Source organism: Heliconius melpomene, chromosome 14, assembly GCF_056956725.1.
Source record: "Heliconius melpomene rosina isolate 202511_hmr_F chromosome 14, ASM5695672v1, whole genome shotgun sequence".
NCBI classification, from domain to species: Eukaryota; Metazoa; Arthropoda; class Insecta; order Lepidoptera; family Nymphalidae; genus Heliconius; species Heliconius melpomene.
The window spans coordinates 1,977,933-1,996,604 of NC_140402.1; the positions used below are offsets into that span (position 1 = coordinate 1,977,933).

At 33.1% G+C, this 18,672-nt stretch overlaps 1 protein-coding gene across 4 annotated transcripts in view; it reads left to right on the forward strand.

The window, feature by feature from the left end:
- Window positions 1-18,672, forward strand: part of LOC146531878 (zwei Ig domain protein zig-8-like) — a 237,154-nt gene that overhangs the window by 198,948 nt on the left and 19,534 nt on the right. For all 4 annotated transcript variants that reach the window (XM_085197097.1, XM_085197098.1, XM_085197099.1 and 1 more), the window contains 4 exons: window positions 3,037-3,130; window positions 5,602-5,750; window positions 7,777-7,857; window positions 11,970-12,053. In XM_085197097.1, the coding sequence (XP_085053223.1) occupies window positions 3,037-3,130; window positions 5,602-5,750; window positions 7,777-7,857; window positions 11,970-12,053 (408 nt within the window). The remainder of the gene's footprint in view (window positions 1-3,036; window positions 3,131-5,601; window positions 5,751-7,776; window positions 7,858-11,969; window positions 12,054-18,672) is intronic.

The window sequence follows — 18,672 nt, forward strand, 5'->3', positions numbered from 1 at the left end:
AGAGAGTTTTCTTCATACTAAAAATAAATATAGGTATTGAATTTGACAAGGTCACCAAAGGTTAAGAAATAAAATGGAACGACCCTGCCAAGAGCATGTTATGAAATTCTTTCTAACACGTTGCCTACTTTCATTCAATATATTTGACTTTGAAGAATAGCTTTTGTGTATATTTTTTATATTTATAATTCGTTGCTTTACAAATATAAAAGAGTACGTCCCGAAGACCTACAGTTATAAAATATGGCACAAAACGAAAATTTACAATGAAAATAAGGGAAAAACTGTCAAAAGCGAAACTTTATTTATTTTAAACTTTATTTCATAGAAAAAAATCTTTCCAAATTGAAAAAAATATGTAGTTCATATACAAAATAGGTGCATACGTCCGTAAAATTTAGTTTGTCAACTTTATTCGCTCAGCAATCAAAACTTAGGCTATCTATTGAATCTACAGTTTAAAAGGCACGATTACATTTGTCAACTTTTACAAGTTGTACTTACTTACCGTTCTGAAATTGATACCGATTCCTTGGTGAGCGAGACCTACTCGCACTTGTCCAATTTTTTTAAAGTTAATTAAAAATAAACTGTAAATTTCTATTACTTTTGTTATTAATACAAACTTAACTAAAAACATAACGTTGAAACTGAAAACTAGGTCAGGTCACCAATTAAATACAATTATAAACAAGCAAACACCTTAAAACACTAAGAAAACATAAAATCTAAACTTGGCATGCTCATTTACACTACACTCTCTTCGTATTCATTAATTAAAATTAATTACACAAATCCAAAAGAAACGCGACCCAATGTATGAAATGAGGGTTAAAAATGCCACTTCTTTAGCTCGGAACACTTTCAATTTATAGCGATAGAGTCTTATGGCCGAGATTTACTGTGTGAATAAATAAAAAGAAAATTGCTGTGAAAAGGTTCGTTCGTGTAAAACCCGCGAGAGGCATTTGACCTGCCCTTAACCTAAAAAACTTATTTTAAATAGTTCCACTGAATACCTGGAGCTAGTCTTTCAATGCTATAGCAATGTGAAAATAACTGACCCGCTGAGATTTTTTGTCTGTGTAGAATATTATAACGTCATTAAAATTAAATGGCGAGCCAAAACCGTTGTGGCGTAGCGGCACATACAGCCTTTGATTTGGTTGGTTTTGAATTCGATTCCCCGTTGTAGGAGTAAATTATTTGCATTTCCTCGCTCTAGTAGCAAAAATCGGTTAAGTGCGAATCAGTCGAAACCCAGCTAGGCTTCCGTATCACTTTCAAGAACTTTGTTTGAGAGTTTACGAAGTTTGCGGTTATTTACACTCTTTTTATATGAAATGAACTATAAATATAAATAAGTTTGTAATTTTTTTTCTATAAAATACGTTTAAATTTTAACATTTCGAATTTTTTTTTCTTTCTTTGTCTTATAAATTCTCCCTACATGCCAAATTTCATAACTGTACGTCCACGGGAAGTACGAAATGTTAAACTTAGTAAGAAAGTGGAAAACAGAATGAAACACTGGCTACCCTCAAATTCTAAAAACGCTGAAAACAGCGTTAAGCTAACAGATATTAGACATTTTCTTACTATGACAAAGATCTAGTACATCATAATATTAACATAACATAATCAAAAATTCAAAAAGTACCTCCACAAACATACGCATACCTATATGAATAAGAAAATAAGGCTTAACTTTTCAATAGATATCGAAACGAATATTAAACATTGAAATCCCCGAAGATTCTCGAGAGTCGTTGCGAATTTTCTTATATAAACAAATTTCCCTTCCGCCCAACAAAAACGTATTAAAGTAAATAAAGCACACAATGGAATCGTTTATTCGAAATCAAATGGAAGAATATTCTTCGTCGAAAGAATAAAACTTGATTCCTTTGCGAGTTGTGGATAATAAAAGCAAAGTTGTTGAGTTTTCACTGATGAGACAACAAATATTTTTTTAAATTTTATTTAATGAACCAATTAGGCATCACGTATGCCTGTGTTTCTATATTAGTTCGCCACTCAATACGCAATGCCTCAAGAATATTGGGAACAGAAGTGTCTTAATGGGAACTAAGTGTCTCAACACTACGTTCCCTCCAACTACCCTGCAATATATAAGCTTTTCGCATAATTATAGCGTGTTTAATTATACCTGTCTTTTTCTAAAAAAAACTACATCTTCGTTTAAAATTTGAGTAAAGATATTTGAAATAAAAAACACATAAAAATGAATTTATCGTATAGATATTTTTATGACAAAGAATAAAAATATATGTTATTTTAGTAGTGGTAAAATTTCCTGAAAATACACGTAAAAACTGAATTATTCTACATATATATAATTAAAAAGTCGATATGACCATTTACACGCCAATGGACAGGTTAATTGTTATGACCTTTCATAGCTCATTTGAATTATACACGTGAAATATTTACAATATTTATTTATCAAATATTGAAATTTAGGTCAGTTGTGGCGTACGGGTTTTGCGTGATTTTAAGCGTGGTGGGTTGTGGGTTCGATTCCCTTCCGAGAAATGAGAGGAATAAAAAACAGGCTTTAGTTACAAAATACTAAAAGAGTGCCCAAACTGCTAGTTTTTACTGTATTATAATAAAAAGATATTTCTACCAGAATCTGATATAGGTCCTTTCGTAGGAATACGTTACTCGAATAACAAAATCAGCTTCAATCAAAATTCAAATAAATTCAGCTTCACGCTGTATCCCGCGCACGGCAAGTTAGGCAGAGGGATCCTAGTGTTGAGACACTCCATTCCCCACTTTCCACCGAATTAAATAAAGAGAATATAATCCTTTTACACTAAATACAAATTACCTCCTAAAACAAGGTCCATATGGAATGTACATATTGCATCTTGTCTGTGATTAATATAAATAGTATGAATTCTTGAACCCCATTTCATAAATGACGAATTTTATTAATACCAAATATTAATACAATAATTAATATGGACAAATATAATAGATATTTATATATTTTTTGTTTTGTTCCAGATGAAATGGCGAGTGGCTGGCGGGATGGGCATACCGTTCGCTGCTGCTGTCTTCTTAACGCTGCCCCTCTTCACGTCTTCCACGGGAGATATACGTTAGTAAAACCTCATATTTTTGACCAATTAATTTATTCATTGCTGTTAAAGTAACATTTTTAAAATATCCACACATAAGATTAAGAAAACGTTTAAAAATCCCGCTACGTTCAAATTCTTATACGTTTTCTTAATAAGTATTAAATTTAAAAGTTTTGGTATATAAAACTATACTTAGACTATTATAAAATATATTATTATAAAATTCAATTGGAAATTAACGACATCGTATCGTGGCACAGGTTCCTCGCTCTGGTACCGACGCAAAGCGTGGTGTTTAGTCCCACCACACAACACGCAATGCCTCGAGACTTCGGCGGAAAATGGGGAACGGAAGTATCCTTATAGAAACGGAGTACCACAACACTAGGTTCCCAGGTTCCCTCTACCAATCCTGCTACATACGAGATACAGAGTAAAGCAAATAAAATAAATATGTATCGTTATGAATGAAATAAAGAATACACTATTCCATTTTATCACTATAGCACCTCTAAAATAAATATATTATAGATTCAAATAGAATATCCTCGCAATATTTTTTGCAACGTGACGAACAATGCAAAAATATTGTGCAAAAACCGCAGCTTATGAAGTATAAAGCTGGATAAATCGACGTGCTGGCCAGCTCGAGCATAACGCTAAAAATTTCCGATGGAAAATCGAAAATTATTCTCCACAAATTTTCAAAGGTTCACACTTCAAATGAGTGGTCATTCAAAGAATGTATTTAGCTCTAAAAATATTGCATTTTATAGAGTTCTGTACTTTTACGGAAAAAAAGAACCTTTAAAAGATCGTTCTGCTGTCAGTCTGTCTGTCTGTCAAGACCCTTTATCTCAGAAAAGCTTGGATATATCGAGTTGTTGAGAAATTCAAATCAACTTAAACAACCTTAAATAGCAAAAAAAACCAGAGAAGCGGACCGGTGGAGTCTGGTCGGTTCGATTTCCATCAAATTCGTCGTTCCTCCGTTCCCCACTTTCCGTCAAATACTGAAGGCTTGGCGTGTTGAATGGCAGAACTCTGAGAAATGAAAGGGTGGCAAAGGCAAATGGTGGCCTTGAGTTCCGGTTCCGCCACTCATCACGCAATGCCTACAGAATTCGGCGGAAAGTGAGGAGTGTCTTAACACGAGGTTCCCGCTACTTCATGCGAGATACAGAGTGAAGCTGATTTTTAATTAACACAATTTTACAATCAGTCATGTTTACAGTTCGCGCTTCCTCCTTATTTGTGAGATAATATAACAAAGACGTAATTATACATATATATATATATATATATATATATGTACATATATATTATTGTATTTATCTCGATAGATATTTGTATAGGAACATATGTACAATTCATAGTTACAATAGGTACCTATTGAGTACCTTTGATTAATTAACGTGTTACATAATAATAATCTAATATAATTTAATTATTATTATAATTATTATATAATTATAGAAATTATTGAAAATTTGTAGTTATATATATGCAAAAAACTACGCGGAAAGGAAACTAAAAAAATTATTAAATTTTTTTCAATATAGGTGTCAAATTATTAAATTAATAATTTGACCCCTATATTGAAAAAAAACTCTCGCGCAGTCTTTCAATACACATGTATCTAACGATTTAAATGATAAGAAAATAAACAATCTTCTATATATATAAAATCGAAAGGTCACTCACTCATCACGAAATCTCAGAAACTACATGTGCTAGGAATCTCAAATTTTGCATAGGACTTACTTATAGGACGTAGGTGCTCGCTAAGACGGGAATTTGTAATATTCGACTTCTAAGGGGTTGTTTTTGGGGTTGAAAGTTTGTATGAAACTTCGATACTAATGACATTTGTCTTTGTCATTCATTACTAAATGCTAGGAGTCTCAAATTTTGCATAGACGTCACTAGGACGTAGCCATGGAGACAGAAATTAATAATAACAAAGTTCACGCGGGTGAAACCCCGGGCGGGCCGTTAGTATTACATATATACGAGACTCGTACATACAAGATACGCGAAAAACTTATCTTCTTGGAGTGAGATAAAAGGCGAAACAAAAATATGTTAAGTAGCTTTAAGCATTCCCAACTGCACTACGAAAGAAAAAATAAAATTTCTTCTAATTAACTCTTTCTCTTCTAATTAACATTTAAAAAGACCAAAAGCGACTACTCAATACTCTTTTTGAACTCTCCATAGACAAAACAACATGTGGAATTCAACGTCTCGACACCACAGTAGAAAATATAAATTTAAATAAATATTTCATTTCTTCATGTAGGGATCGAACTTATACAGTCACACACCCGTGTCCGGCACGGAACGCAACTTAATGCTGTTTAATAGATATTTTAAGCAGCGTTAGGTTCCGCAACACATTGTAGAAAGCAGAAAAAGGAAAGTTTTATCACTAGATCCCCTCTTCAATACAAGAAGGGATATAATATACTATTCCATATCTTTCCAGGGCATCATGGGACTCGGGCGCGAGGCTGGCGCGGCACTGTGCAAGCGCCGGCAGATGTCACCGCGAACAATTCTGTCAGCAACGTCACCGCCCAGCTGGGCGGAACAGCTTATCTACACTGCCTTGTGGGGCACCTGAGTGAACGAGGGGTAGGTTGATTGTTGATATTATTGTGGATACAGTCAATGCTTTCTGTTGAAGTGTATTGGAATTTGAATGGTTTTATGGAGAGATAGATGATTTCATTAGAATGCTAGCCTGCCAGAGGTTCTCTTGCCTTGAAATAAATAAGATATTTTAATTTTTTTTTATTCAAACTATGTCCTGCACGTAGCAGGTTAGGCATAAGGAATCTGGGAACTAAGCTAAGACACTAAGTTCCCATTAAGACATTTTTCCCATTGTTCCCCATATTTAGTAATAGTCCCCCTAGTAATGCACAAGTGTCCTAATGGGACTGGTTGTGGGTTCGATCCGAGTGTCGTAACACGTTTACCAGGATCCCTCTGCCTACCCTACTATGATATGTGGGGATACAGCGTGAAACAAATAATATATTTAGCTAAATTCCTTTTGGGGGGAAAGTTATTAATGGAGTGTCTTAACCTTAGGTTCCCTCTTCCCTGCCCCGCTAAATGCGGGGATAAAGCGTGAAATTATAAAAATATTCTTTAAGACTATAGAAATATTTATTAGCTACGCTAAGAAAGAATATCCAACATTAGCGTGATATAGGAGGAAGACCTCACAGTCGGGCCGCTGTAAATATGCGAGGACATAATGACGGGCCCTTTTATCTTCTTGCTGTATTTACTTCTATATATAGATTCAGTTTATGACCTAGTTTAGTAATTATACATTTCCTAATATTTTAAATGATTTGGCAGAAAAAAAAAATAATTAAAAGACTTAAGATTTTAGAAGTTACATTTTTATCGGGATATCTATTAAAAAAATTGTAGTGGTATTATTTTTAATATTATTATCATTTCTCTGAATTCTAATTGAACCTATTACCACTGCGTACTCAACCAGATCCTTACCAAACTAACACGTTTGGTACACGGTGGCACACATTATACAAAAAAAATAATATTATATTTATTTTATTTAAACAAAAAGATTTCGATAAAGAAACAAGTAAGTAAATAAAACTTCAAGTCACTAGAGAACTCACGAGGGATTGCAGTTAAAAAGCTAAGAAATTTATGTTCATCCGCAAACTTTAGTTTTCTAAACAGACCCCAAGGTTTCGACAACCAGTGGTTATAGTAAATCCTTTTCAACTATTTCATTCAACTAGTTATGAAAATGGGTATTTTGCTCGTAAAAAAGGAAAAATTGAAAGAAAATTTTTAAACATAGTATAAAGTCCACGTCGATGAACGTAAATATTTCAAGCAACAACCGATTTTATTTTTTGGCAGTTGTCACTAATAAAAATATTACTTTACGAGGATGCTTTTTTTGAGAATTCAAGTAATTCTTATAGGCTGAAAAACAAAAAATCCCGAAACGTCTGAAAGAAATGTCTTAACAGAAGGTTCCCAGGTTCCCTCTATCTACTGTGCTATATGTAGGACATAGCGTGAACCTATAAAATATATATATAAATATGTACATACATCTCCCTTAGCACACCAAGCTAACAACTTAGTAAATGTTTAACATAATAATATTTTCTTATCACAACAAAATTGGGTTGTCCTAACGAGGGTTTAGAATAACAAAGACATCCGCTGTGTGCACTCAACGTAACGACGCCATTTTATCTTGTGAAATTGGCGTGTAAAACTGGTGAATACTGGTGATCCGATGGAAATGCTATGAAAGTTTGAATAACCTTGTGTTGAACTACTTTTGGGCACAAAGTGTGCCTGTAAACGCAACTGATTGTGGGTTCGATTCGCACTCGAGGGGATGAATTACTATTTGGTAATATTTTCATTTCTTCAGTCTGGCACCAAAGCAAAGGCGCAGCGTAGAATTCCGCCACTCAACACGCACTGCCTTGAAAAATTTGGTGGAAAATGTTATAAGGAGTTTCTTAAAATCAGGATCCCTCTTCTCGATATTGTTGATTGCGGGAAACAACGTAAAGCTGTACATCAAAACAAATCTAAAGAGTGAAAATATGACATTAACAAAAATACTAAATTATGTTTAATTTTGCAGCAAGTCTCGTGGGTGAGAAAACGGGACTGGCACATCCTGAGCTCTGGCAAATTCACTTACACCAACGATGAAAGATTTCAGGTATGATTATTTTAAAAATTATGTTTTAATACAATATTAAAACATTTACTTTTTAAATGAATGTTTCAAGCCACTATTGACCTACTTGTTCCGGCGTTGAGTTCCGCCATTCAACAGGCAGTGGCAGAATTCGGTAGAAATTCAAAAAAAGTTACGAGTACGTAACGTATGATGTAATTAAGACAAAATTTCTTTTTTCGAAGGCTGTATGTATGTATCAGAAATCGCTATTAGCAATAGGATCACCTTTGCCTGTTCCGTAATTAATTTAAAATTCTTAGTATTTACCTTTTTTTCCGGCTTGTGTGCAATTAAGTTCTTTCTTTCTTCTGCCTATCATCTATCTATACTAAAATAATTTAAAAATGATTTATAATACGACAGGTTATGGGTTCGATTTCCACTCGAGGAAATTAAATATTTATTAATTTCATTGCCTCGCGTACCCGAGTAGGAATAGAACCCGCAAACGTCCATATTAACAGCTAGACGCTTTACCGATGCGTCACAACGACCACAATTACATAGTATAAAATTGGTAAGTTCTATAAATGAAAACAGCATTATATAAAGTAAACTAATTTACGTTCTATATAAGAGCTCTGGCTCTAACACCATTCTAAATGTAACGTTCTGTTCATAAAATTACTAAGTTAATAATATAAGTGTTATATAAATTTCATTCTGGCCTTATACTAGAGCTATGCTTAAAATGAACAAGTGTTGTAAAATTGAGGTCGTAGGTTTGGTTCTGGTTCATGAAAATTGAATATGTTTTTTTTCAGTTAGTTAACTGATAGTAGAATGTATAAGTGATTTTTATTTCCCCACTTTTCGTCCAATTTACGAGGCATCGCGTGTTGAGCAGAGCGAAGAAATGAAATCAAAAAAAAATCTGCTTCACGCTGTATCCCGCACACAGCACGGTAGGCAGAGGGAACCTAGTGTTAAGACACTCCGTTCCCTACTTTCTGGCGAATTCTGGAGGCGTTGCATGTTGAGAAGCAGAACTCAACGCCGCGCTTTGGCTCGACACCAGAGCGAGAAATGGAAATATAAATGTGAATAAATATTTCACATCCTCGAATGGGGATCGAACCCACCACCGTCGCGTCACAGTCACACCCTTGTGCCGCTGCGCACGAAGGTCTTGAAGAAATTAATATATTAACAATTAATTAATTTCCCCGAGGGAATCAAACCCAAAACCAACGCGCTACACACACCCATGTACCCCTGTACCGCGACGGCCTCAAATCGTTAGTTTTGGTATCACCAGAACACCGGTACCACTATAACAATAGCGTTATCCCACACGATATCAGCTGATTTATAGGCAATAGCTAACAATCCGTACGTATGTTCGTCCTATACATATAATATATCTGAACCAATCAATCTAAAGGACAAATTAGATGTGATTGTTGTCCGTACGTTGCTAGTGAGATTGTATATCTATCTATAGGTCAGATAGGATGGATGGGATTTTTTTTTTCTATTTTTTTCTTATATTCTTAGAGTTATTATTAATAGTGGATTTAAACACCATTTCTCATGGGTTTGATTTCCAGTTGGCGTAACTGATTGTTTAAGCTATTTTCGATTTAATTAGGCAGATGGTCGTGAAGGGAAGTGTCTTGGAATCGAACCCATAATCCTCCTCTCTCTCCACCCACCACTAAAGCAAATTAAATATTTAATGTGGTAATAAGGCAATCCGCGTCATTGAGTTCGGCCACTCATCACGCAATGCCTCCAGAATTAAGCAAAAGGTGGGGAACGGAACGGTCTTACTAAAGAACGGTCATAACACTAGGTGCCCGGGTTCCCTCTGTCTACCCTGAAATGTGATACATCGGGAACCTAAAACAAAACCTAATAATAAACAATTTCCAAAACCACAAAACAAAATGATTTAGTTTATTCCACCATCCAAATCCAGTAGGGCTCATCACATTTTCAGAGCGGCCGCGTTAGCTGCGGTTTTCAATTCATGTTCATTTAATGTTTTGGACTGGTAGAGTTACCTAATTTCCTAAACGAATGTTATTTGGTTATTGTATTAGTTTGTTACTGCAATGCGGGGGTTTTGTTATTAATATGAAGATTTTGGAGAAGGGACAATGATGGCAATGAAACAAGGCAAAGTTCGGCGCTGAGTTTGCCACTGAACACGTCGTACCTTCAGAATTTGACGGAAAAAGGAGAACGGAGTGTCTTGACACAAAACTGCCTGCCCTGCTTTATGCGGGGTACGGTGCGACGCTCAAAAACTTTTTATTTTTTTACATAAGACACGTGTACCAAAAGAAAATAATTATATTTCAATTCCAATTACCCATCTTGACTATTAAATTGGAGAGCATCAGCCCCAACATTTTTTCTTATTTTCGTTCATTAAATGTTTCGGCCGTATTTAGAAGAACATCACGTCCGCATTACCAGAACGAAAGACCAGACCAGATCGATATAATTAATTATACACAGCCATTGATATAGTCTTATACGCTTTGGAATTGGCTCTTCAGAAAGTAATTTACTTGGCTTTTGTGTGCGTAAAGATATTTCTATAGAAGTTGTAAGTGAACTTTTTTTTACCTTATATTTTAGACATAGAAAACCTAGGTTTTCCGATGGGAAGTGAAAATATTTTATATACAATCAGCGACGGTTGTTGGGTTCGATTTCCACGCTCTGGTATAGAGGCAACGTGCGGCATTGTATTCTGCTATTCAACTCACAATGCCTCTCAAGAATTCAGCAGAATGGGAGAACAGGAGGAACAGGTTCCCTCTGCTTTCCCTGCTATGAGCGGGATGCAGCGTGAAGCTAAAAAAATCTGAGTGGAGACAAAATTAATCCTAAACAGTTCTAACATTCAAGTTCCGACTCCATCATCATCAGACCTTTTCGACTACCATATCTAAACTGCCAACTGCCAAAGAATAATATTACTTAAAGTTTCTTAAGTTAAAATATTTGCTTGAACTATTATATAAGTATATCTATGTATAATATAGTCCACCTATTGGATATTGATTCCTTTCATTCCAAATTCTGTATGAAGTTTTCCAAGCAACCGTGCATCGCAAGAGGCGAGGAATGGCCGTGGAAGTGCTCGGGAATGTTGTAACCAACAAATGGCATGTCCAGTGCATATCAAATATAAATTAAACTATATCATTTTAATAAATAATAAAATATGTTTTAAAATATTATTTAATCTATGAGAACAATGAATTATTTTTTTTGGTTTAAATAGTTTTTAATAATATTATTTTTTTCATAAATTTATTGTACAGAATAAATATGCACAGTAAATATTATATTATTGTCAAAGAAGGCAGAGCTGATCAATAGTTTAAACTATGACTATTTTTAAAGTTCCGTACCCAAATGGGGACCACGGGACCAAAATTCGGCGAAAAATGGGAAATGGAGAGTCTTAACACTACGTTACCACTTCCCAACCTTGCTATATGGGGGATATGGCATAAAATTTATAAAAAAACACCTCTTAAGAGACGTTAAATATAATTATATATAAAATTACTTTTGATCTAAAATAACGACAGCACATTTTGATTGATATTGATGAATCGAATAGCGCAACTAACACGAAACGCTCAAACGTTTTCCTTGTACATGACATTTTCCTCTTTCCGCTTTATTTCTTTATAAATGAATTAAGGAATCCGTGTCCTATAAAATATGTTACCTTACTATATATATTGTATATTTTATTGATGGATGTTTGTTCCACTTTCAAGCAAAAAACTACTAAAGGGATTTTATTGAAATTTTACAGTTATATAGCTTGTAGAACAGAATAAGAAAAGACAGGTGCGCAGGCGTGTAACTATAAATGTTGTGATAAACAGGCTGTAGGTTCGATTCCCACTTGAGAAAATGAACTATTTTTATTTCTACACTCTGGTATCAAGATATATATCGTATTTATGGTGTCAACATAATATAAGGATTTCGTATAATTTAGCTATAATCTAAAAATAAATTTAAGCGGGCGAAGCCGCATTTAGATCACTAGTTTCTCTATAAACGAATCAAGGAATCCGGTGTCCTACAAAATATTTAATCTAATAATATTACAGGTGCTCCACGGCGAAGGGTCAGAGGACTGGACCCTCCAAATCAAGTTCGTTCAGAAGAGGGACAACGGGACGTACGAATGTCAGGTTAGTAATTTAGTTTGGCTAGTTGAAGTTTGTTGGCGGAATTCTTTGAGACCAAAGGTTAGCTTTATCTATTATTAATGTTAGAATTATTTTGTATTTTATGTAAGTGGATGGGTTAGTTGTTTTTTTTTTATAGAGTTTTCTATGTAAAAAAGATTGTTATGTTTTTTGGAATAATTAAATTCAGTGGGTAGACAATAACAATTTTATAACAAAATCGTATGTATATTTAATTGTAGTAGATATTTTTTTAAGCATAAGTGAAAATAGGCTATAAGTCCTGTTGTCTAATTACAAAGAAATAAATTAAATACTGAAATGATGGATGAAATCCCTCTTGGTATAAAAACCTCGCAATAATAATAACGTAACAAAAACTACCTACTTAAGTTATTGTTTTTTTTTTATGTAGTATTTTCATATACTTAGTTGAACTGAAAATGATTTAAAGAAAAAAAAATCAAATTTATAAACATTTTACAGCGTGACTTACATGAAACCTACAACCCTCGTGCTTACAGTACGCACGCTTGTACCCCTGAGCCACTACGGCCTCAATTAAATTTTCATATAACATCAAAAATAACATTCATTTTAATATCCAACCAGAAAGCCCCTCAGGCGTAATAGTTACTCGTTAATTACATGAATTTATATTACTTTAGAAAGAGAGAGAAAATAATTCTTAAGTTTAAAATTAGATGATTCTTTTTAAAAACTTAATAGTAAAGCAATTCTTGAAAATAGAGTGAGGTTTTTACATTTTAGGTATTTAAATTGCAAATGTGAAAAGTGCGCTCGGGGAATGGTGGGAACGTTTCAGATATAACCGTACAGATAATAAAATGCTAAGTTGACAGAATAAAAATAAACTATAGATAAAGAATAATTGTGTGTAAGGTGGTGTTGCCAGATTAGTTGTTTGACGGCTTTTGTAAAGTATATATAAAATTTTTATCGACGAGGATTATTACGTAGTCCTTTTCTACCTATATGGTACTTAAATTCTATAAAGAAAATTTAGTAACATTTCATTTACTTATGAATACATTTAATTATTTATTCTTTTAAGTTTAGAAAAATCATTATAAAATATAAAATTTTAAATTTATTATTTTGCTTACTTTATTAATTTATATAAATTATTTGTTTTTTTTTCCGCTCTTCTCTAGAAACAACGTATTGAATTCCCACAGAAAATAGAGAACGCAGTGTTTTAACAATACACTACGTCTCGGTCGTATGGAAAGGTGGACCTGAAAAACTTATAACATAAACATAAAATTTAAAAAATAGAAAAAAAACACATTCTCACATAATATAATAGATAATTAAATAAACCGTTACAAAATTCAAAATGGCAACTCCATTTAGCAGCGTGTATTCCATTAACGTTGTTTATTGTTACAATTTGCATATTTTCTTTGGAGAATAGGCAACGCTTAGCAAAAGTGTTGACGTAATTAGTTTAAGTGGAGGCGGAGGAATGATTATGTTAACTAAAAGGATAGAATGTGTTTTATTATTATCAAAATTTGTCTAATATTTTCGTATGATACTCGCAATTAGAATTTTGTTCGTACATTTTCTAATATATTTTTCTATGTTTAGTTTAGTGTGGAATTATGCCTTTTTATGTTAAAGAATTCATGTTATTTAATTTAGTATTAAATGGATAGTAATTAAATAACTAGTAATAATTTAATTTAGTATTTGGATTCCCACTCGAGGCAATGAAATATTATTTTAATCTAATAATAATCTCTGTTCAAGAAAAAACAATATTTAATATTTTGATTTCCCTGTTCTGGAAACAAAGCAAAGCAATGCCTCCAGAAATCCATGAAAAGTGGGGAACGGGAGCGTGGTGTCTTACCAATAGGTTCCCTGGCTCCCTCTGCCTTCCCTGCTATGTGCAGGTTACAGCGTGAAACTGAAAAAAAAAGTTTTTTATACATAATTTTTTTAACATCTCTACACAAACTTCAAAATAAACTAGTGTCAATACACTCGTTTATTCAATTCTCATCGGTGATTCTGTTTTTCCTACAATTCATCTTAATTCGTACTGCATTGCAGTATATACCACTGCCAAGTAGTTTCACTTCTAGAGTGTATAGTTGTAAAACTAGTAACAGTATTGTCTACTTTCAGTCAAAATTCTGAGCTAAAAAAAGTAATTTTATATTCTTCTTTATTACTCACTGTTCTCCACTTTCTGCTCGAATTCTAGACGACGATGCGACGTGTTGATTCATGAGTGGCGGAGATATTTCCCGCATTAACAAAAATACATGCCCTGAATGGACCTAGCTTAAAAAAAACTTTAGTATTTTATAGAATTGTAAATGTCGTTCAAGTATTCTTCGTTTCTAGTTACCAAGTACATCTAAGTACTTTTCTTTGAAACAAGATAAAATTAAATGCTAAAAAACATTTCGCAGCTCGAATTTCGACATTTACAAAGTAATAATGCTGGATTTAATAAAATGTTAAATTTGTATTTGTTTTTTTTTTAAATTTACAATTTGAAGTAATGTTAATAAATAATCAAAAGAAATGTTTTAAAACGTCTAAGTCATAAGTCAATAATCGTTTTACTTTTCATATAGACACTACACATTTCTTTGTCTTCTTTCCTTTTCAGGGTTCCGTACCTTTTAAGAAAAAAGGAATCCTTATAATATCACTTTGTTTTCCGTCCATCTGTCTATCTAGCTGTCAATCGTATTTACATTTCGTTAAAAAAAGATATGGCCGTTATCACAAAAAACGTGTATTTCGATATTATAAAGGGAATCAAAATAAAAAGGGTACTATCGATAATGAAATTTTGCAGCTAGCATCTACAGGTAGTACTAGTTCAGGAAAAAAAATCTGAAAACCATACATTTGTGGTTAAATCCTAAAAAATAATATCCTTAAAAGGGGGCAAATTTGGTATTAAAGTCTCTAGATCAAGTGAGGTATCAGATGAAAGGGCTCTGGCTAAGTGAAGCTTGAATTTCCGAAAAAGTTGTCAATGGGCTTCGGTGGGCGTCCCCGACTCGCACTTGGCCAATTTTTTTTTACTGCTACTGCTGCATTTATTTTATGAATAAAAATAGTTATAAAGTAGTAAAAATCAAGTGAAACCGTCTCAAAATTACTTACAAGTTATATAATGTTCTTCCTTAACTCCTTTATATTATACGAGTAAGTAAATGCTCACCTCGCCCTCTTAAAGTATGAAAAATATTTATCGACACTCAGCTTAAAAGCTTGAAAGGAAGTTACTCGCGAGAAGAAAAATATTTTCGTATTTAAAATGTGAATAATAACACATAAAGTATATATTAGATTAATAGTTTACTTGAATAGAAATATTTTCTTCTAGTGAATTAACAGGTTCAGAAAAATAGAATTAAAAAAAAAGAAAAATCAGCTTCACGCTGTATCCCGCACACAGCAGGGTAAGTAGAGGGAACCTAGTGTTTAGACACTCTGTTCCCCACTTTAATAATTCCACATTTAACTTTAACAAAATTAAAAAATTTAAAATACCCACGACGTTTAAAATGTAATTAAAAAGAAAAAAAATATTCTTAAAACCCCAGACTTAAATAATTTAAGTGACGAGAGATAATTTTTAGAGAGTTTACTCCGCTTTTCTCGATTTCTTTTAACTTCCCACTGTATCCTGCATACATCCAGGGTAGGAACCAGGGTAGAGGGAACATAGTCTTTCACTCTTGATCCGCCAGAATTCAACGCGAAGGATGAAATATTAAACGTAAGTAAGTATATGTGAAAAATATGAAAATAATTTATATAATACTGCACCTTTAAACATGAAGGAAATCTTCCAATATGTAACGTAATATTAATCTCTTAAATTAACACAAAATACAAAACAGAATGTTCAAACACTATACTCTCTTACTTCATAATAGACACTAAACAGCAAAACTAATTAGAGGAGAAAACACTACTATCATTTATTACGCAACATTTAACTTAGATATACCTATATTATATACCATAATTGAAAATGGTGGTACTTAGCGAAATGAACTATCAACAACAAACATTATCATTATTAATTGTAACTGCCATACATTTGCTGAAACTACCCTCATCAATTCTAGCACACCTGGATAATAAGAAATAGTTTAAATTTGGTTACAAATTTGGTATTAAACCATAACTGAAATGATTTTCAGTTATGTTTATTCTTTATGAAATAACAGAGAGATTATATTGACGAATCACAATGTTTTTAGTACAATTAAATTTAGTTCCTTAGGTTGTTTGAAAGTAAAATTAATATAGTAGTAATTTATACTTCAATCTAAGTTTAGGTGCAAGTATAAATTTTGCATTCGAGCAAGGCACAGTTCAAGGTTAAGCCGGACCATAACAATTATGTAATTCTTATGGTGAAAATCAACAGAAAGCGACTCAGTTTGACAACAATGTCTTACTGTAGTAGTTATGGGTTCGATTACCTCTCAAGGGAATAAATTATTGCCATTTCCTCCCTATCTTAACAAGACAAATTTGGCCGGAAAGTGATGATGATACAGCGTAAATAGCTTCACGCTTAATCCCGCAAGGTAAAAAAATATCAAAATTCTAAACAAATATAAAAAAACATCCATTAAAAACTTGCATAATAAACTGGCAAGATAAAAAACTAAATTAAAAAACTTCAAGTGAAATCTAATTATCATAAAGACCAACTGTGCTTGCATTCTGTATTCAGTTCCTAGGTATAAAGTTAACTGGTTGAGTTTCACATCTTATTAAATAGAAGCTGTGTATTTATGGGGGAAATATTTAAATTAAGCTGATTTTGGTCTTCCTGGTCGAGCTGGGAAGTGTATTTTTTTTATTTTCACCCATATTTTTTTATTGTTTAATAAGCAAAGAAAACTCAGAGTAATAAATCAGTTTGTGCAAAAAAACAGACCTTAGGATTAATTCAAGTACAAAAAATATTTTGGTCTCTATAATGGACAAAAAATAGAGTAAATTATTATTCAGTAATACATCAGGCTCAAGAAACGAGTAGACGAAAATCAACGTCGATCGAAATCTACTCTCTCTTTCTTTTACTATCAGATCAACAAAATAAATCGAACCCATCTGAATGAGAGACTTCTCAACTATCTCTACACCAAACTGACATCCACGAGTAATATTATCATAATATGTATATTATTTTAAAGAAGCCCACTTAAAAACATGCAGATGTTCCACAGCACAGAAGCAACGGGGCCATGGATTAAAATATTCATGTTTTTGCTTCAAAATTATTCCGCATGCATGACTCTAGCGCCCAGGGACGATATGTAAGATCCTCCCCTCATGTTATATTCATTATGCGAAACGATTACCGTCTTTGCAAAGTGCGGAAGTTAAAAATGGGCTACAATTGTTTAGGAGAAAGGCCTACTCAAATATTCATCTCATTAATGACACTTTTATAGAACTCTTCTTATGTAAGGATGGTGAAAGTATCCTAAATTCTTTGTGAATGGGGATACTTTTGTTAATCCTTAAATGAAGTTGGTATCCAACTGGAAGGTATTGTAGTTTAGTTTCGCCTTTATTCCATATGAATCAAGGTAGACAGAGGGACTAGATAGTCCTATGTGGACTCTCCGTTCTCCACTTTCCACCGAAATTTAAAATATTGCTGGTTGAATGACAGAACTTTATCTCTTTAGCATAATTTCCCCTAGAATTGTACCCAGAGCCATAACAGATTCAAAATAAAATATTAATCATGAAAATTCTGTGAACAAATTTAGTATTTTCAACGTTACAAGTTACCTTTACCCGTTCATAATTTAATATGCTCGGATAGGCAAATCTACAATCCATCGGGAAATTGGTAAGGATTCAATAACGGCGGCGGATGTGGTGAACAACTAGCGGAATATTAATAAAAAATCGGAATTGTGAAAATTTTGCGAATACATAGTTTTTTTTTTTTTTCATTTTACTTTCCCCCTAATTTTTGAGACTTTTGAAATCTCAAAGCTGCCTTTTATCTTTTTACCAGAGCCCTGGATTAGTATGAGTTACTAAAATATATTTTCATCATTTTCAATTCATTTCATCTTCTCTAACTTTCTTCTTAAACTTAGGGTAAATAAAGAGATGATGTACCTGATATACCTACTCGAGTCGTTAGTACCATCGTAGATAGATTTTGGTTTTTAATTTTTGTTGTTTTTTACTTGATAGTTTCACTCGTTTTTCTTTCGGTATAGGGGAATCTAATAACTTTTGGCCTATTATTACAGTTTTTATAAAAGAATCTGACTAAATCTCCGAGAAGCATGCTTAGGGTAAAAATGGAGCTCACAACCATCGTTCGCGAGGATATTCAAACTCATGAAATTTCCTTTGGAAAGTCTCTTAAAATACTATGAAATATCTAATTGACATTGATGAGGGAACCCTCCAAACCCTTATGAACGCAACTATTTAGTAAACTTTACTGGTAGACCGATCAATGTTCACTTCACATTTCACAAAAACCATAACTTAATCAAGATAATTTGAGGCCAGTCGTAGCGCTGCTCGTAGCGACAGGTTGTGGATTCGATTACTATTTGAAGAAATGACA